The following is a 21,347-nucleotide window of genomic DNA, read 5'->3' as shown; positions in this document are numbered from 1 at the left end:
GAAGAGACACACAAATAGGTTTTGGTTTAATAAGTAAAATAAGATCACTTAATTTTTTTGAGCATTACATTATAGTCTGTGCTGATACACTTCCTAGCAAACAAAGAAAACTAACTTTTCCCCTCCTCTTTTATTCCTAACAGTAAAAGAAACGTTGCCTTTTCTTAGCTCTAGTTGGAATCTAAACTCAGTAATGTATTCCAGGATCATAGACATATCAGGCTCAGAGAGGTATTTTTCTTATCATCTTTAGATTGTAGCTCTTCTTCAAATCGCTTTTTGTTTTCCTCTGTTACTCCCAGAATGACTTCAACCTCAGCAATGATGGCCTGCAAATGAACAATAAAAACGACATTCATGACTTAAACATTTCTTACAACTCTCCCCTCCCGCCCCCCCGCGGCCTCCCCCTGCCCCGCAAGTCTCCCCACCACTAAGCATTTGTTCCTTTTTGGAGTTAAGTGTGATTTAGACTACTTTGACTCAAAGTGTGCTCCACCAACCAGCATCATCTACAAGTTGCTGGTTGTCAGTCCTGATGAAATGAATATAAAAACTCTAAGAACTTGGAAATATTTATAGAAATTTTAATGTCTATTAAATGTAATAATGAAAAAAATGGGCTTCTATTGTGTACATCTTTAATTTGAGTTTTTATTATATTATTATTATTATTTTTATCAAGAAAGGAAGTTGGCCCTGGCCAGTGTGGCTCAGTTTGTTGTGGGTTTGATTCCCGGTCAGGGCACATACCTAGGTTGGGGGTTCAATCCCAGTCAGGGCGTGTAGAGGAGGCAACCAATCAATGCCTCTCTCTCATTGATGTTTCTCTCTCCCTCCCTCTCTGGAAAAAAAAAAGGATGTTGGATTTTATTAAATGTTTTTTTCTGAATTACCTTCCACTTTCTTTTTAAATATATTTTATTGATTTTTTTACAGAGAGGAGGGGAGACGGATAGAGAGTTAGAAACATCGATTAGCTGCTTCCTGCACACTCTCAACTGGGGATGTGCCCGCAACCAAGGTACATGCCCTTGACCGGAATCGAACTTGGGACCCTTCAGTCCGCAGGCCGACGCTCTATCCACTGAGCCAAACCGGTTAGGGCAAATTACCTTCCATTTTCATTCAGCCTTTACTTTGCTAGTAAATCCTTGTTGCTAAACTAAAAATATTTATTAGAATGTCATGAGGATATACTACCCAAAATGAATCTATTTCACTTTTCAAGTTTTGATTATTCCCATTTTGTTGAAATTTAACCTTTTGACCTTTTGACCTTCTATCAAGAGTAAGCATATCAAGATAATAATGATTCACACGAGAAGGCTAGAAACCATGATATTTTAAAAATCTACTTTAGAACATCTAACCTGATAATTTTGAAAGTCAGACAAAGGGCAGAGAAATAGCCTTCATTATGCCATGAGTAGTTGGCTTTGCCAACCTCAAGTCCAAACTCAGAGCCTACTAAATCCATGTAGTTTTGGGGATATACCATCTGTCATAGTATGCAGGCTGCTATAACAAACTACCACAGACTGGGTAGCTTAAAAAACAAAAATTTCTTTCTCACAGTTCTGGAGGCTGGGAAGTCCAAGGTCAATGTGCTAGCCAATTCAGTTCCTGGCTTGCAGACAACCAGGTTTTTGCTGTAGCCTCGCATGGTGAGGAGAGAGAGTGAGCAAATGCTCTGGTCTCTTATAAGAGCACTAATCCCATCATCCCACACCACCTTCATGACCTCATTTCAACATAATTCCCTTCCATCTCTATATACTGTCACTTTGGGGTTAAGGTTTCAACAGGTGAAGTTTGGGAGGACAAAATTAAGTCCATAGCACCATCAGATTCTGATTATTACCTACATTTTGACAGACTAATCTGATCATGTGCAGACAGTCTTAGAATTTTGTGCATAGCAGTAATGACAAGATGATGCTAGCTTGCAGTAACTTAGAATATAAACGATGAGCATAGATCCTTTAGGACCTGTGAAAGTTATTATAACACTGGGCCCTTTTAAAATTAAATCTTCTCAGTCATGTTATGGGAAAAGCAGTGGTCAATCTTGCAACTCATAAAATCACATTGAAGAGTACATCACATTGAATTATTATCATCGTCACCATTACTAGAAGGACCGGGGCCTAGCTCAAGGAAAAAACATATTAAAAAATCCTATTCTTAGCAAGCTTTTGTTGGGCTTTCCATTTAAGAGAAAAATAACATGTAGGTTCCAGTTGAGACCTTCGAGTTACTTGACCCGTTCAAACATGATGAAGGCTCAGGCTGGAAATCCGGTGAAAATTTTGATCATCAATACTAAATGTTCATTTCTGCTCAGCGGGTATTTTAAAACATCTTGTACAGATCTTGCTCCTGTTTCCTAGAGTTTCGAGACATTTAGTCAATTACACATGACTGGATTCTCTGGAAGCTTCGACAGTTAGTGATGGAACATCTACCCACTTTGGAGGAACAGGGTGGAGTAGATGGCTCACATATGTGCTGAGCTTTTCCCTAAACACACTGTCCTTCCTGGCCTCAGAACTCCTCTGTCCTAGAAACTTGGGCTCGCCAGGAATCCCTAACCAGACACTGAAATGTAGGTAGGTTATAGCCAGGATTTTTTTTTTTTCTGCAACAGTCTCTGTTTTGGCTCCATTGTGATGTTTTAATTTCAGTTTCAACATCAGAAAGCCCGGTTGTAGTGCAAGCTTGGGTTTGGAAATGGTAGCAAGTTAAAATAAGACTACCATATTTCAAAGAAAAAGTTTCAAACTATTACGTTTAACTAACAGGTTCAGTGAGAACCTTACAGTATTGACCCTGCACATTGTAAAAGTGTACTGCTTACAATAAAAAAAAAATGGTTTAGCACTTGTTTACAATACAGCATGAGGTATTTTCAGCCCTTGTATAGAAATCAACCAGGATCGTTAGTTAATTAACACCTCACCTTAAAATTGGTCTCGCCTTGCATATTAGGTGCTGATATTTCTTGATGGATGACGAAGAGATTGCGAGCAAAGGTCATGAGGACCCCCTGGAGATCCTCACCGATTGTTCTGTTAATGATATCCAAACAAATGAGTTTACCAATGATTCCCCTCACATGCTTAAAAACAATCACCCTCTCATTTGTGCCTGTCTGGTGATGGAATTTAATGAGTATTTTCAATCTCACAAGGTGGCAATCTTCAGGGAGATATGAAAGATGAGGCTCCATTTTAACTTGTCAACAAAAAGGATTTGTGTAATAAATATTTTTTATTAATCAACTTAGCAGAATATAGGAATAGATTCAGTCATTTGTAGCCAAAGGCTACCACTGAGTGAGGACAGGAGTATTGAGAAGCTCATTTTAAAAATTGTTTAAGTTAGTTTAATAGAATCGTTGCTAAGTGTAATTCATGCCTAACAATTTCCTTGCCTACCGAGACATTTGCACCTCAGTATTATTTTCTACTTCATGTATACAAGTGACTCCTTCTACTACTTATAAGTGGTGCCCTACCCACATTGAGACATGACAGCAAGCTAAAATAAGACTACTATATTTCAAAGAAAATGCCTCTTTCATGGGCAGCTATCTTTATAAAGCTGAACACACACTTTAAGAAAATCTCAGTGGTGACTTGCAAACCATCCTGTAGAATACTACTGTGTTTCTAAACAACTAGATCATTGTAAATTTTAATTTGAAAACAAACTCCAAGGTATTTATTTCTAGCTATTTTTTGAACTTTATCAATAGAAAAGAATAGATTAAATGAATGAGTTAATTAAAAAAAATTGTTCTGTCCTGAGGGGCTGAACCTAAAGAGCTAGTTGCTCCTTAAGTCAGCTGCAAAAAAACTTTGCAATTACTTCTTTCCTAGTTGTTACCTGTGAAATAAATCACCTTAGAATGTCAGACCTAGACCTTTTGGGAAGGCTACCTTCCAACCTGATCCTGCTTTCCCTGGGGTCAGGGCGGGACTAGAAAGCTTCCCAGGGCCCAAGGCAGGAGACCAGGGCTCTTTCCCCTGCCACTGACTGTGTGACTTTGGGGACAGTTACTTGATCTCTCTGGGTCTTCATTTCTTTATCTCTGAAATGAAGGAATTGGACTAGATCAGTGCTCCCAAACTTTGTGAGGTATATTTCCCACATCTAAAGACTGCCCGCCCCCGCCCCTTATAGCTACTGAACATTGGTGTCTCTGCTTTTAGGAGTATAAATATCACTCAAGGCAACTTCAGAATAGATAATTTAAAAAAGGTATTTGTGTTTTATTGCTGCAGGGTCAGTATATATTAGACCCCGGATGCTCCTAAAATAGCAGACTCCCAGGCTCTCCCCCAGATCAATAAAATCTTAATCTTTGGACTTGGAACCCAGGAATATGCAGTTTCACCAAGTCCCCCAGATGATCTTGATATATACAAAATATTGAGAACCATACTTCAAAAAAGTATAGTTGTGTGTATGTGTGTGCATGCGTGTGTATGATATAGAGGCCCACATACTGCTGGGGTTCATAGTTCTCAGATTGGGAACTAAGAGGCTGGATGGACTTTAATTAATTTAGGTCCCTATTAATTAATTCATTTCTAGAATTTCCTTCACTTTCGCTCCCTGAAATTTCTCTTCAAATTCCACTATTCCAGGAAATAGTCCAATGTAAATGGAGCTGGTATGAAGTTATCTTGGTAAAGCTAAGCCACAAAGTTCTGGTATATAAGGTCATCCCATCCTGGAACCCTCACCTTTCCTAAAGAGGTGGCCATCTGACCTTCTTCACCCAATAGGACCTGATCACAGTAAAGCCAAGTGGAGCCCAGCTCTCTCATGGAAAGCTTCTCCTTAAAGCACCAGAGAAAATTTAAGCAACATGAAGGGGGGGAAAAAGCTTATATCTGCTCATCTCTTCCTTTTCAATTTGAGTTCTAGAAAATGAGGACTGTCTCCTGGCCACTGTCTATTAAGTTGTCTATTTCCAACCTCCATGTCCATGCCTTAGTGCAATCCCTGTATACTAGCTATAATTCCACCCTTTCATCTTACACTCAAGAAAGCACAACTAGATGCAAGTGAGAATCTCAGCAATAATCCTCAATCCTATCTAATAGTCAGAAAAAGTAAATTAGTAAACTCAATATAAACTTGTATAAGTAGTGAAGCACCTCACTATAGGCTGAGAATCTCTATATTCCATAAAAGTGTTCTAAGGTGGCCACACAATATAGTCATTGTGGTGTAGTGAAAAGAACAATGGATTTGAGGTCAGGAGACACAATCTACTGTGTGACCTCTAATGGGATTATTTCTTAGAATAGTGGAATAACCATCTAGAAGATACACTAATAAGACTAGTCTGCAGGTCAAGGCATCCTTGCCTGATATCTCAGGGGCATGTGTAGCCACAGTTGGGCGGGTTCCTCTTGGTCTAATTATTCATTCTGTAGGTTTCAGCATCAAGTCAACCTTACTGCTTGGTCAGTTTGATGATTGGGGGTGTTCCTTTTTCACAAAACAGCCTCTTCTTCCAACTCCTAAATTCTGTGATAGTTTTCTTCTCGCCTGTTTCTCTATGCCCTAGTACCCACCTGGATAAAGCTTTCCAGGGCCCATACTTCAGGAGCTCTGCCCCTGCCCTGTTAACACTATCCTTGTCTCATACTGTCAGTTCTAGGACACAAGTCCTGTTCCTGAGTGACAGCTTTTGCTAATGGGCTCCCTTCATGCACCCCTTGCCGTCTTGGGTCTCTAAAAGCAGCCTCCTCTCTGAGCTCCTACGGTCTTGTTCCTTCCACCCAGACCTCAGGTTGTCCATTTACTCTTTGTAGTTGGAACATTCCTGGCTGGTGCTGCTTGTTGGGATGACCTCCAGGTTCCTGAACCCTGTTTATTTTTTGCTTGCCTGGCTGTTCTTTTCTGAAGGGCAGTCACCCCTCCCAGCCTTGTCACCATGCGTGGGGTTTGCCTAGTTCCACTCCCAGCCCTACTTGTCCTTTTCAGTCGACCTTTCGTGCCAGCCAGTGCCCAGTGAGGTGGAGTTCATGTCTCTGCATTCTAACTTCTAGTTCTTGTACTTAACTAATCCATTGTCTGAATTCCTGAGCTTAGAAATGTACTTGGATCTTGAACCTTACCGGCTCAGTCAGAATCATAACTATACACATTTCATATTCCCCAGCTGCCAACTTCAAATCCAGTTGAATGCTTGGTTCTCCCAGTCCCAGTAACTGCCTGGTGGCCTGTGTCCTGCCACAGCCCTGGCATCAGTGACAAGTTTGGAGGGAGTGGAACAGGAAGTATTTCATCTCTGGTGTTCTGGCTACTGGTGCCCTTTTCTGACTTACTGGGAGTCGACATGCTAAATCATTTTTAATGCCTGTTACAACTGATAATACTTTGGTAAAACAAAGAACTGTACTTTGGATAGGGAGTAGAGACCTGTCCTGTGCGCATCTCTGCCTGTTTTCATGTGGGACCAGTGTCTAGGAGACTGAACATCTGGGGAGAAACTGAGGCTGTTCAGGAACATTGATACTTAACAGAAGAATAGGCTCTTGCTTGGTCAGTTTTTATAAGAACAGGTCTGAGTTTGTGTGTTTCAATGTGAGGTCACACTGCTCTAGATGTTATAAGGAGAGACATATAGGGCAGAAACGGTTTTCCAATAAATTAGGATGACTTTAAAGGACCCACTAACCATATTCCAAGATATGAAATAAGGCACAATTCAAGATGGTGGTTCTAAAGTTCTGAGTCCTAGATGAGGAGACAACTTTGCTTTCTCTCCAATATCCCCTGGAGAGAAATTCCTAGGAAACAGGGAAGCATAGAGAAGCCTCCTGAGCGCCCCAGCGGGGCTCTTCTCAGCACACGTGCATCTTGAGAAGACTGGACCGCGGCCAAAACTGGGTATGAGGAGGGCCCACAGACCCTGCTTTTTTTGGGGGGGGGGGGGCATTTGCCAAAGGCACCAGAACACTTTTCTAAGTATGCCAGTAGCCCTTCCACAACTACAACATCTGAGCTTGCTCATCACGAGTCAGATTGTGTGTGTGTGTGTGTGTGTGTGTGTGTGTGTGTGTGTAATATGTTGTTGAAACTAGCCTCTTACTCATCAATCTGAATAATTAATCAATTATATTCATGAACTCCCACTGACACATCTAAAGTCATTGTGTGAAACACTTGAAGATCTAAATAAAATAAGTTAGACTTCCAATAAATCAGCATGCTGATTTTAAAAAGAGCCTCATAGACAGACAACAGTATGGTGATTACCAGAGGAAAATGGGGGTGGAGGAGGTAGGGGAGGCTAAAGGGAGGATACATGGTGATGAAAGGAGACTTGACTTGGGGTAGTGAACACACACTACAATATACAGATGATGAATTGTACATCTTAGGCCTATATAATGTTATTAATCAATGTAACCCCAATAAATTCAATTTAGAAATTTCTCAAAAAATGCATGCGAAGTGTCATACTTGTTGGTTGTTATAGTCTATTTTCTTAGCTTATTGTATCTCATAGACATACTCACAACATTCCCAACTTGTTTCTCTTCAAGTGTTCATATAATATGAAAACAGTTCCTTGTCTGTCCTATAAAATTTGAATGGGGAGAAAAGAAATAGCATGTTATGTTGAAACAAAGTAAAGAAAATGTACTGTATTATGACCACTAAGGCAGATTTGAATTGAAGTCTAAAGCTAACTGTAAATACTGTGAGAAATACAGAGGGAAAGGCTGTCTCCAGCATATGGAGTAGATATATTCTAGGACAGTGTTGTTGTTTTTCAATTGAGATATAATTTACATATAACATTGTGTAAATTTAAGGTGTACAACATGTTCATTTGATATATTAATATATTGCAATATGATTACCACTGTGGCTTTAGCTAAGATCTTTATCACATCACATTATTTCTTTTTTACAATGATAACATTTAAGATCTAGTCTTTTAGCAATTCTGAAGTATGTAATACAGTATTATTGACTATAATCACTATGCTGTGTATTATTAGACTTCATCTTCTTTGTACCCTTTAACAATATATCTACAATTCTCACCTCCTCACTCCCCCTGGCAAGCCCATTCTACTCTCTGTTTCTATAGCTTTGGCTTTAGATCCCACATATAAGTGATATCATACAATATCTGTCTTTGTCTGGCTTATCTCATTTAGCATAATGTGCTCAAGGTCAATCCATGTTGTCACAAATAGCAGAATTTCTTCCTTCTTATGGCTGGATAATATTATACACACACACACACACACACACACACACACACACACTTGTCATATCTTCTTTTATCTATTCATTCATCAGTGGACTCCTAGGTTGTTTCCATATCTTGGCTATTTTGAATAATGCTGCAATGAACATGGAGGTATAGATATCTCTTCAAGATGGTGACTTTGTTTCCTTCGGGCAGATACCCAGAAGTGGAATTGCTGGGTCATATGGTAGTTTTATTGTTAATTTTTGAGGGACCTCTATGGTGGCTGAATCAACTTCCATTCCTACTGGGCTCTCTTTACTCCACATCTCCACCAGCACTGTTACTGCTCGTCCAGGACAAGGTGTTTTGGAAGTCAGATCCTCAGAATACTCACATCAAAATCATCTAGTTAAATGCTTGTTAAAACGCGTTTTTATGGGCATCATCCAAGCTCAGGATCATTGGGAGGAAGTCTGCATGTTAGCGTACTTCCCAAATGATTCTCACGCACGTCAAAGTTTGAAACCACTATTCTAAGAGCAACGGGTAAAAAAATATAGAGAAGCAGTTTGTTGTGTGGAAAATAATTTGTATTTCAATGGAAAACTGTGTGTTGTCTGTGGCACATCCTATGTCCTTCGTTCTATGGGAGATCTTTTGCAACTCTGTAGGTTGTAGGTGATTCAGAGACAAGCAGATTCTGTCCATAATTTCATTGATCTTTCTCTCTTGCTCCCCTTGTGGAAAAACCAGTTTTGTGCCATTTGCACACTCACTTCAATATTTCTGATCTATAAAGATGTCTATTTTTGGATTCATTTTTGTACTGGTTATAACATCTGCCTAAAATCTTCCCTGTTAAATAAAATCTTTATCTCATGTTGTATCTGTCTGAGAGGCATTATTTTATTTGAAAATTATTATTTTACCAGTGTTCTCCAAATTAATAAAAGTTAGCACTGGAGCTATTCAATGGTGTCATGGCTGCCCCATGAAGCTGTGAACTTCTGATCTCTGGAAGTACAAAAAAGAAAACAATGTTTTGGGGATTTGGTAAGAGATATGACACTCCAGAATTATGAATGCCCACTGACTCCCCATTGTATCAGGGAATCTGGGCAGGAGGACAGATGTTGGACTAGAATAATGGCTCTCAAGGCTGCCTGCACATTAAAATCATCTGAGTGCTTTAAACAATATAGTTCCTGGGCCCTATCTGTGGAAATACTGATTTAGTTGGGCCCTGGGTACAGTGTCACACTGAGCCATAGGAGCCTGAGCCTAAGGAAAATCAGTATGTTTGTATATAAATTTTGATATTTTGTTCATTATAAATTTTTTGGCATTAAATTTGATTTTTAACATATTGCATTATAATATCATTTATCTTTATTACCGAGTGTGTGTGTGTGTGTGTGTGTGTGTGTGTGTGTGTTCCTTTAAGTTTTGTGCTCTGGGTACAAGACAGTGTACCCAGGTACCAGGTAAGTGCTTAACTTGCCTCACCCTAGTCCCAGCCCTGCCTGGTTATCTGCCTGGGCATCAGAATCACTCGGATCATTCTGATGGGCAGCCGGAGTTGAGAACCACTGACAAATTGATTTGTATGGTGTCTCACACCCTTTACTGTGCTGTCCAATATGGTAGCCACTAGCCACATGGGACTACTGAGAACTTGAAATATTAGTCATTGAAACTTAGATGTGCTGTAGCTTTAAAAAAAACTTAGGACAAAAGAGTAAATTATCTCATTACTTTTTATATTAATTCCATGTTGAAATGACAATATTTGTTTTCTGTTTGGGGAGCATCCTTTTCTTGATACTAATTTCTGAGTCAATCAGATAGGTTAGGTCAGGCTGCAGTAATTTAAAAAAAACCCACAAACAATTCTTCGTTGTTTATAACAATGACAGTGTGGTTTGTGCTCATGCTCCATTTCCCACATGGGTTGGCATGGGTTCCTAGTAGCTGTTGGTACACTTGGGGACCCAGGCTGTACGTAGCTCCATCTCAATGTACTTCCATGATTTCCAAGGCAGGAAAAGAATATGGCAACTCATGCAGTGGCTCTTAAAGGCTTCTGCATAGAAAGGATATACACCTGCTCATATTTCACTGGCCAACCAAGCTCCAGCGCCATGCCTGGCTTCAGGGAGAGGGCTGAGGAAGTACACTTCTGTTGTGTGCCCGGAAGAGGAGAATAAGAATGTTTTGAACAGTCCTAATGATTGCCACCATGGCAGCATCCTGGCCTTGGGAAATGCCTGCTGGGTGTGGTGGAGCTATTTAGGACCGTGGCACACTGCCTATGTGTGTGGGAGACCAGCCCTCCTCACACTGTCGCAGGCAGTGAACATGAAGCTCTCCTCCATGTGGCTTTCGTTGAAACGTCATTTCATTAGGAAATCAGTGGGGGTATTTTGCAGCATTGCAGAAATACCAAGCATGAGACCCACCAAGCTGGTTACAAACTCAGCAATGCTTCCTTCCACTATTCAGCAAGGACAAATAAACTCATAGGGTGATCTCATTTCCCTTTTTGTTTTTCCCTGAGATTTGGGACAAGCAACATCGTTTGAAATTCTGTGAGAATAATGGGAGGAAACATATAATGTCACTTGAAATTCTGTGATAATGGGAAGAAAAACATAATGTTGAGAGTAAGGACTTTTAAGAATGTTCCTGTTGGTAGCATTGACGATGATAGATTGTTAATGTTGTTCTTTTTCTGGAAAGAGCACCCACATTAAATTCGACCACCAGTGGGAAGAGGTAGCAGAGGTGACGCTGAGCTTTTTAGATTCAGCATAATCCAAGGAGGCAATACAACGTTAGAGAAGTTACTTGTTAAACAATTCGTTTGTAAGTTAGAAATAGTCATGGTGGCTATGAAGAAGTTTGTGCTTCTTTAGCTGAGGAATACATAAGGGGTACCTAGGTGGAATAATTTGAAATGGTTCCCAGAATTCTTGGGTGAGTTGGTAAGGTGGTCCTTAGGTGGGGGAAAAGGCACATAGGGGACTGCTTGGTGTTTGACTCTATGGACAATTATTGATTCAAATGTCAGTTCTACAGAACAATTGGCTGCGTGATCTTGTGAAAGCGCTTATACTCTTTGAACCTAATTCCTCAGTGTGATCTGGTAGAAATAATAGCTTCTTACAAAAGAGATATGAAGATTAAAGAGATAACGAAGTACTAGTGCTTAGCCCAGTGCCAGCGGATAGTAGGTGCTTTGTAAGAGCTGGTTCATCACCTGCCTGTTAAGATAGGCAATTAAGAGAAAAAGTAGACTGTCTGACCAGGGATGGACTCATGGGCCTAAACATATGAGAACCCATCTCAGGAAAACTAGAGCAGGACATTGTTGAAGAATTTCCAAATAGTCACATGACTCTTTTTTTTTTTCCCACCTCAGATTTTTAGGACTCTATTCTCTCCACCCCCTCTCTTTCTGGTTGTGCTTCTGTTTATTTTTGGCTCTTTTTCTCCCTGTTTATCCTCTTCTCATTTAAAAAAATGGATTCTTCTGGATTTTATCCTCTCTTTTATTCTGTTATCTTTTTCGTCTTCATATGGTTCTATCACTGCATTGCCCTCAATCTTATTTGTCTTTCTCTCCCATTTCATCTCTCACATTTTATAAGTTGCTCAGCACAGGTGACCTGGAGGCAGAGCTGTGTCTTCATTGACCCTCTGCACCTTTCTGTAAATTTCCTCACCCTCAGTGGAACTTCTCCCTCTGCACCATCCGCTGTTTCCCCTGGGCCATGGCGGTCTGTTTCCTGCCCTAAAATTTGTTCTTAGAAATGAATCTGATCAACTCAGAGCCACAAAGGTATAAATAACATAATAAAATTGGTGCTTTCCTTTTTCCCAGGAGTTCTAGAACTTCAATCAAGTACAAAGCCTCTAGCCAAAGAAATCAATCTTTAATAATAATTTCAGGCAATAGGAAGTTAGGGAGTATGTTTTCTTCGAGGTAGGACACTTCCTGCCATATAATCCTATTCACAGAGCATGCTCTGTTTGATATTTTAGGAAAAAATAAATCCAATAGCTTGAGATAAAGCTAGAGTTAGATTTAACCACCTTCTGGTACATAGATGTGTTTCAGTCTCATCAGTTTGGAGCTAAAAACTAATTCCAAAGGGATTGTGTTGAGCAGATGTAACAATTAATTTCAGGTAAATCAGTTCAATCTGGCTTTTCTCATTCTTTCTATATTTTACCAATTTTAATGTAATTTGCAAGAGAATATGAGTTCCATTATATGTTTGCAAACAGCACCAATCAATCTAATCAAAGGGCCTTATGCACCCTGGCAGTGCCCTATAGTGTGGTGGAGATGGCCAAGTGTTAGTAAGGCCATTCTATTCACTGTTGGCCTTGTGCCGAAGGTCTATATGCTTTTCAAGGACCTATAAAAAGTCTGGGTCCCTAAACACTTGAATTTGTTCTCAAGTATGAAAAATCAAAATTAATAAATGTAGAACTGAATATCTGCAAATCAAAACATTTAATCAATCGGTTATTGCCCAATTCTTATGTCATTATCTATAAATTACATTTAATGTGAGAGAAGACTAGATTTTAACAGGTTTGCTGTGATGTGGGGTCGTGGGGTGGGTCTCCCACAAGTAAGAGTGCATGGGTCACTTAGGTCTTGAACAGCCATCAGTGGCAGAGATTTAAAAATCTGAATCAAAGTGCAAAACCATGAAACTATTTCTCAGAGTAACATGAGTCTCTAGGCACAAAAATGGAGGGTCTGGCTTAGGTAGGAGATATTATATCTCACTTGCCCCCGCCCATCTACATTATGGATGAAGCAGCTGGGCACGGGGCATCAATATCACCAAAAAAAGACTCCAATTGGGAAAAATTGTTTTTATGAGAACACCTTCTAGAAAGAAACTACTATTTTCAGGTAGAAGGATGATATGAACTGAACTGCATATACCCCTTCCCCCAATTCATGTACTGAAGCCCTAACCCCTATGTGACTGTATTGGAAATGGGGCCTTTAAGGAGGTGATTAAGGATAAATAAAGTTGTAAGCTGGAGCCCTGTCCCGATGGAACTGGTGTACCTATAAAAGAGGTTACAGAGACACCAGAGCTCTCTCTCTGTGCCACATTAGGACACAGAAGGTGGCCATCTGCAAGCCAGGACGAGAGCCCTCACTAGGAACAGTATAAGGCATCTTTTCCTTGGTCTTCCCTGCCTCCAGAGTTGTGAGAAATAAATTTCTATTGTGGTGTTGTTATGCCAGCTGGAGCAGACTAAGACAGAGGATAGAGGTTGCTAAACAGCTTTGGGTGGGGTGAGGGAGCTTAAGGGTATGCTTCAGAATCAAGAAATGGCCCCCCAAATTCCTCCTAAGTCTGGTGAGCCACCAAGCTTTTGCTTTACCAAGGTGGGTGTGCAAGTTTGGTGATAGAGCTGAACTTCCCAGGACCAAGTGTGGAGCTGCCTTTCTACCCTTCCCTAAGCATCACTCAGCCTTCCTCTAAATGCATGTCAAACTAGTGTTTGCAGAGGATCTGTTTGAAGGGGCCCCAGATTATTAGCTGCCTGGATCGTCCACAGGCCTGTATTTATTTGGTCTAGCTTTGGCCAACTGTCACCCTTTGTACCTCAATGTCATAGCCGATGCCATGGGCCTTACACATCTGGAGAAAAACATAGGGGAAAATCAGCGACATATTGTTGTGCTTCAGCTGGGTGGTCATCACTGCGTAGCGATGGGTTGCCTTCATCTGGAAAAGACCGCAACTGAATGTAAGACTCCTTACAAAATATTTACGTAAGCGTTTGATCTTAGAATAGTTGTAGATTAACAGACAAGTTATGAAGATAATACGGAGAATTCCTACTTACCCCATATTCAGCCCCTTTTTGTTAACATCTTACACTGATGTGATAATGCATTGTTTGTCATAACTAAGAAACCAAATTGCTACATTACTATTAACGTAAGTCCATATACTATTTTAGATTTTATTTCTATTTTATTAGTTCTCCCCTAGCTCACTCCCCTCCTCCTTTTTTTATGTTTCAGGATCCCATCCAGGCTACTGCATTGTATTTAGTTTCCACGTTGCTTAAGTTCTTCTGGACTGTAACTGTTTTTCAGGCTTTCCTTGTTTTCGATGATCTTGACAGTTTTGAGGAGCACTGTTTAGCTGTTTCATAGAATGCCCCTCACGTTGGGTTTGTCTGATGTTTCTCATGATTTGAATGGGGGAATGTGTTTTTGAGAGGAGGACCACATGGGAAAACTGCCCTTCTCATCACCTTCAATCAAGGGTACTGATGAGGCATCCTTATCTCTGGCAAAGGTGCTGTTGGCCAGGTTTCTCGCATAGGTAGACTTTCCCCCTTTCTACACTGTACTCTTCAGAAGCAAGTCACTCAGCACAGTCCGCTCCTTGGCAGCACCAATGTTACAACTGTTATTTCAACTGCTTTCTTTGGGAAACTGACATTCTTTATTTTGCCTGCCTATCAGTAGGAGCTACCCCGAAGAGGCTGGTTCCAGTAGGCCTAAAGTATTTCAGCTGTAATATTTCTTAAAAACATATTTAAAATTTAATATGTACAAAAGAAAGTATTGGAACCTGGCAGTTCTGTAGCATGTCCTTCGTGACATGTGATATTTGCCTTTGACAATCAATTATATTTGTCCTTGGATAACTGGAAACTTGGAGAATGGCAAACAGGGCCACGGCCAACCTTTGGGCATAGAAAATGAGGGCTCCTGGCCCAGATTTTGAACTTTGGGATCCTTCAAGTGTTGGGCAACCAGGTGCCTGCCCTAGTGCAGTACTTGGAATAGAAGGAAAAGATGCTGTTGATCCCCAGTGGACTGCAAGGTTCATGAGACCTGACACTATCTATGGTGATGCTTCACTCTCTCTCTGTGTGTGTCTCTGGGACCACACGGGGAACTGAGGCTGACTGAGTGCCCAGCAGAGACTGAACATCACACACACACACACACACACACACACACACACACACACACACACAATTTCATGGTCACCTTTTGAGACATATTTCCCCCACATATTATGTCTCTTCAACATTGACAGAAAGTATTATATCTGATGGTCCCGTCGTCAGGACTATTAATGAAGTCTGCTCTTCCCACGTGTAAGCTGAGTCCACATCTATAAAAATGTTAGGCTCCCAGGCTCAACATGCGTCTTGGTTTGTGTGCCTCTGTTAGTATTGTCCCATTTGTAGCCATTGGGAATTTCCTTTTTATAAGAGAAAACCTCTTTGAGCCTCATTGGTCTCACACCTGTACTTGCCGTCACCTGGCTGATCAGGAGTTGTTCCCCTGGTTGACCCCCTTACATGGCCAGAGGCTTCCTGAGGGCAGGCACTGTTTGGTTTCTGAATCCCAAGGCTGGGCAAGTTGTGAGCACAAAACAGGCAATCCATGTTTTCTGAATGAAAGAAAGAATAGATAAACAAAATACAATAACTGGATAGCACTTCCCTCTGACTTAAGACCTCAAAGGCTATAGAATTCAGGGGACTTGTGGTTAATGAGTGCGTTGTGGCAGAAGCCGGTGATTCAGAAAGAGCAGAGGTTAGTCACACCATCCCTAGAGAGTGACAGCTCAGGGCAGCCACTCTAGTCCTTGGCCTCAGAGGACATCTTCTGGAAGAGGGTGTGTTTCTGGTAGACTTGTCAGGAATTATTGGTGGGCTTTCCAGCTACAAAAAGTTCTAGTTCAGCTGCTGGGTCAATGGGGGGAGAGCATGGTCCCAGGCCTGCTCGCCCTGCCATGCCCCGCCGTGCCATGCTCCTGCCTGCACCACGAAGGCCCAGAAGCCTGAGCTTTTGTATATGGAAGTGAACTGTAAATACTCTGGAATTCCATTGTGGTTACTGAGCATGTAATTGCATGGTAATTACCATGAATTCACAAGATAATTCCAAGGTTATTTTTGTCTTCTAAACTTGTCTTATGCTGCCATAGTATATAAACCAGCAAATACGAGATCAGGCCCCAGTCAGCGAGGGAGAGAGGCAGGCAGGCGTCTGGTAGCAGGATCCAGCACAGTGCTGTTTGTCTTGGCTCTAAACCATGAAGAAGAGCTCAGTGTCCAGTGTGTGTTTCTGGACAGCAAGTGAGGACAGGCTGGCCCGAGGTTTCTTCCTCTCTGCAGACACAGGCTGCAATTCCTCCTCCTGCTAGACCTTGGCTCTGAGTCATAAAGAATCTGAAAGCAAAGCCAGGATATTGGGTGTATGTCTCCAAGCTGCCTCCTCTTTTCCATCACCATCACCATCCTCGTCCAGACTTTGCTGGCTGGGGAGCTGCTCTCCGTCCTCCGTGGGAGGTGGGGATGCCAGCAGAAGTCTGTAGTGAAATGTTACATGGAGTCAGACTGACTGAGGTCCACAACCGGACTAAGCTACTTGCTATACATGTGGTCTTGAACTTGGATGATTAAATAAGCACCTAGCACAGCTCTTGACACCTGATAAATGGCAGGCAGCTATTATCTGTGTTGCTGTTTCTTTGAAAGCATCTACCGGGCCTGGAGCATTTTGGACCTACACTGAACGTTATTCCCCAGGCGGGTCCTTTTCCCCGCTGGTCCCTGGGGCTCTGAGCACGACCATCGGACTGGTTGTCTCCTGAACCCAGGATGGTCGATGCTCGGAACTCTCCAGTGTCTCCTCCTTGCCTTAAGATGCAGTCCACATACCTGGCTAGGTGGGCAGACTCTCCCAAATGTGCTCAGTGGACCGCTCCCACCACTTCTCTCACTGCCCACCCCCAGGTTCTCTGCCTCAGCCCAGCAGGGCCATTGCCATCTCCTAACAGACCAGGGGCTCTCTTTGCTTCTGTTCTTTCTTCTGGGGGGGGGGGGGTGTCTCCCTCTCCTCACCACTTAGTGGCTGTCTTAGTATTTAGGGATGGACTGACTTCTATGTTGTTAATAAGGCGTTCCCTGCCCACTCCCTCACCCCATCCCCCCAGTCCACAGTTGATCCCAGGAACTTTAGCGGCAGGTTGTGGGGCTGTTGCTCAACTGGCACTTAAATGCAGACGTAGGTTTCTCCTTGTGTCGGTGCTATTTTGTATTTCTTTCCAACTCCTCAAGGACAGGAGTTTGTCAAAATGTTTTTGCATCCCTAATGCTCGGTGAAATTCCTGGCATATATTAAGTGCCTAATAATTGTGTAATTATCATGCTAACAAAGATGAACATACATGATACTCCTATATTTTTTAAGACTTAACCAGCTCTGTGGTTTCTATAGGAAAAAGGTGTCAGTGATCTGGGGCTGTCTTTTATCCAGCCTGATAGCACAGGGCAGTGTTGTCGTGAGGTTTGGATGAGTATGTAAGGACCGTGGAACAGTGTCTGGCACAGAGAAAGCACTCAAAAAATGGTAGCTCATTGCTGTGGCTGGTGTGGCTCACTTGGTTAAGTAACATCCCATGTAGCAAAAGGTCACCAGTTTGATTCCCGGTCAGGGCACATACCCAGGTTGTAGGTTTGATCTCTAGGGGCACACAGAAGAGGCAGCTGATCAATGTTTCTCTCTCATATCAATGTTTTTCTCTTTCCCTCTCCCCTGCTCTCTCTAAAAAAAAAATCAATAAAAATATTTTAATTAAATAATATGCTTATAAAAATGTGAGCTCATCATTATTTCTTAATTAAAATAATTTCACAAATAAGGAAAATTATCCTATATAATAAAAGGCTAATATGCTAAGTGTCCGATCAGCCATTCAATCAATCAAAGCATAATATGCTAATGATATGCTAAGGCTGCTCAACCGCTTGCTATACGTGCACTGACCACCAGGGGGCAGACAGTCGACTGGTCAACCAGTTGCTATGATGTGCACTGACCATCAGGGAGCAGAAGCTCCGACCAGTAGGTTAGCTTGCTGCTGGGGTCCAGTTGGTCGGGACTGAACGAGATGGGCTGAACACACCGTGGAGCCCTCCCACGTCTCTCCCCAGCCCGATCGTGCACCCGTGGGGTCCTTTGGTCTGGCCTGTGCCCTCTTGCAATCCCCTGGGGGACCTCTGGGGGATGTGGGAGAGCTGGTTTCAGCCTAATCCTGCAGGCCAGGCTGAGGGGCCCCACTGGTGCACAAATTTGTGCATTGGGCCTCTAGTTTAAAATAAAAACTGACCAACTGACCAATCAACCTTTTCTTTAGAAAGGGACTTAACTCAGAAGACCCGGGCTTTGCCACTTACTTAACTCTATGACCTTGGGCAGCTCACTTAACTTTACATAACCTCAGTTCCCTAATCTGTAAAATGGATATGATAACCCCTGTCTTCTTTATTTCTCAAGATTATCAGGGGTTCAAATATGCTCATTTCTATTTTAAGTATAAAACATTATACAAAGATAAAACACCATTTGTAAAAGGGTAACTTGTATAACCTACTCTCTTCGGATGCTGTAAAGTGTGCCAAGGACATCATGACCTAGATGGGCTTTGTAGTATCAGAAGCCTCCTCCACAACCACCCGGTCCATTCAGTGCTCACTGAGTCTCGGCCAGGCTCAGAGCAGATTAGAATCCAGTGGATAATGGCAACAACCTCATCACACAGGTAGATGAAGCCTCTTTTGGAAGATGAGCTTTCTCTGTGGCCAGAGACTTCTTCAGGGATGAGCTTAAGCTCTGTTCTGGGGCTGAGTCACTGATGCTCAGCCACTGCAAGGCAGGGTGGATAGCACAATGGTCAGACACACAGGCCCTAATGTCTGACAGGCCTGGGCTTCAACCTTAGCTTCTACACTTGCTTAGCATCTCTTAACCTTGGTCTTCTGATCTAAAAACAAGCATAATAATAGCACCCGCCTAATATGTGGGTTGTATAAGGATTCATGTAAAGCGCTTAAAGTTCCCGGCATGGGGTCAGGCTTGATACATTCTGGACGTTCTGATCGTATTATTATATGCATTATAGTTATCTGCTGACCCACCTGTGTTCCCTAGTAAAGTTGGAGCTCTTTGCTACTCATCCTATCGCCTCTGGGCTTAGTAGAGTGTCTGGCACAAAGCAGTTATTGACTAAATACTTGCTGAATTTACTTCTAGTTGATTTTTGCTGAAAGTATGACTGATAGCTAAGGTAATGGCTGATGAGGACTTAGGATGTGACCTGTCATGACATTATTACTCCTTCCTAAAAGATTCTGCAAGAACAAGACCTTTTAATGGAAGGCTGGGGTGTGGAGGGATGGCCCTTTCCTGTGTCCCCTTACAGGACATGTCTCCTCCCACTATATACGAGGCTGCCTGGGCAAGGCTTGGTAGAGAGCCCCACTTTCCAGACCCCACAAAATCAAATCCCTCAGGAGAACTTGAGGGTCATTTTGCTCTCCCTTCTTTTACAAATGAGAAAACTGAGGCAGACAGAGAATCAGAATTCATGACCCCTGACTTCTGACTAGTGCTCTTCACTTCAAATTCCCACTGGCCACATTGGGAATGTGTGGGAATCCCAGAGGTTAGCCCTTTCTAGTAAAACAAGGGGGAGAAAATAGAAGACAACACATTATCGGTAGAAGTCTAGTTTTATTAAACTACCTTTCTAAATCACAATCTAACAAGAATGCTTCCAGCCAAATAAAGGAAGCTGGAAATACTCCTTTTCACTGGAGAATGTAATTTTGCTTCCGCCACAATTTAAATCGATTTAGTTCTGAGCACCGGCACTTGAAGTGTGGAGCATATTCTATTTTTGCCATGATACTTGTTTTGACAGTGATGCATTTCAGTTGACATAGTTGAAATCCTTATGTAATAAATCTCTGCCTGAAAATTAATCATGTTTATAATATTCTGAGAATTAATAACACCCATTGCTCAAATCATTAACTTAAAAAAGGAGCTTCCAAAATCTGTTCTCGGCAGTAAGGGACCACAAATAAATGAATGTTTGATAAAATAATCCAAGTAGCAGTTTAACAAGCGTAAACTTGAATGCGGCTGCAATAACACAGAACTATTGTTTAAGGGTTGGCAGAGGCTGATGGGGTTCTTATTTCAGTTACGAAGCAGGCATCCACATGCATAATGAACTGCTCTCTGAATTATTAATGTGCTGCTTATTTAGCCTCATCTGTCTGGAAGATAATGTATCCTAACTGTAATGAGTGATTGGTTTTGTATATAATTACAGGAGCAGCAGTAGTGGGGGAAATGTGTGCCTTCAAAGGAGGAATTCTAAAAATAAAGTCATCACATAAACTTGGTTGTTGCTGCATTCTATCAAAATCAAACCCGAAGCATCGGAGAATTCATAATAAATTACCGGGGACAGAATCATTATTAACATCATAATTTAACACAAAAGGTTTTACTTAATCATTCATTACAGATCGTGTGCTGTTAAAAATGCTTATAAATGACTTGGGTTGTTTGAAGATGTTTGCAAAGATGGTCTCTTGGCCACTCACCAACTGCGGTGCGGAGGGCCCCACAGAGAGAGAGGAGGCGTAAAAACAGGTCGGAAAGGGTGACCACTTATGCCTATCCTGACAGAACGTTACATTAAAAGTTTAAAAGTTGTTAGGTGACTTCTTTTCATTTCTAACACGTGCACCTCTGGGACTCATCACGTCTTGTTTCTGAATTCCATGGGTCATCCGCGGAGGGCCCTGGGTCAGAAACCCATGCACCTGGCCTAAATGGGTCTCAATGACAGTTCTTTGCCACCTGCTTCAGACGTGGGACGACAGCTCCTCTTCGAGTCCGGAGAAGTTTTTGCTTCCCCCATGCATAGCATGTTACTTAAAGGGACCGGCCCCAAGGAAGCATTTTCCAGGAGTTAGTTCTGGATGGGCCCTCATTATGGTTTCATCTGTGTGGTTCCTTTCTCTTCCGTCTTCAAAGGGGGCTTTCAACAGACTGATCATAAACCTGACAGCTTCACAGTCTGTTCACACATGTTCAGGAAGCTTCAGTTGGATGGTCAATTGCACTGTGTGTGCACTAAGGCCCATTGGGTCTCTTAACTTTTTAAAAATCCCCTATCACAGCCCTGGCCGGGTAGCTCAGGTGGTGGAGTGTTGTCTGGATATGCCAAGGTTGTGG

General features: G+C 41.9%; 1 protein-coding gene across 1 annotated transcript in view; it reads right to left on the bottom strand.

Annotated features, from left to right (window-relative positions):
* Positions 1–206: 206 nt before the first annotated feature.
* IQCH (IQ motif containing H) overlaps positions 207–21,347 on the bottom strand; it is a 105,795-nt gene continuing 84,654 nt past the window's right edge. Inside the window, exons 11-14 of the mRNA XM_036352386.1 lie at positions 13,879–14,001; positions 7,548–7,609; positions 2,963–3,071; positions 207–329 (exon numbers count right to left, since the gene is read on the bottom strand). Coding sequence (XP_036208279.1) covers positions 207–329; positions 2,963–3,071; positions 7,548–7,609; positions 13,879–14,001 — 417 coding nt within the window. The remainder of the gene's footprint in view (positions 330–2,962; positions 3,072–7,547; positions 7,610–13,878; positions 14,002–21,347) is intronic.

This window comes from Myotis myotis, unplaced genomic scaffold (assembly GCF_014108235.1).
Source record: "Myotis myotis isolate mMyoMyo1 unplaced genomic scaffold, mMyoMyo1.p scaffold_m19_p_1, whole genome shotgun sequence".
Classification (NCBI taxonomy): Eukaryota; Metazoa; Chordata; class Mammalia; order Chiroptera; family Vespertilionidae; genus Myotis; species Myotis myotis.
This window is presented reverse-complemented; position numbering and strand designations above follow the sequence as displayed.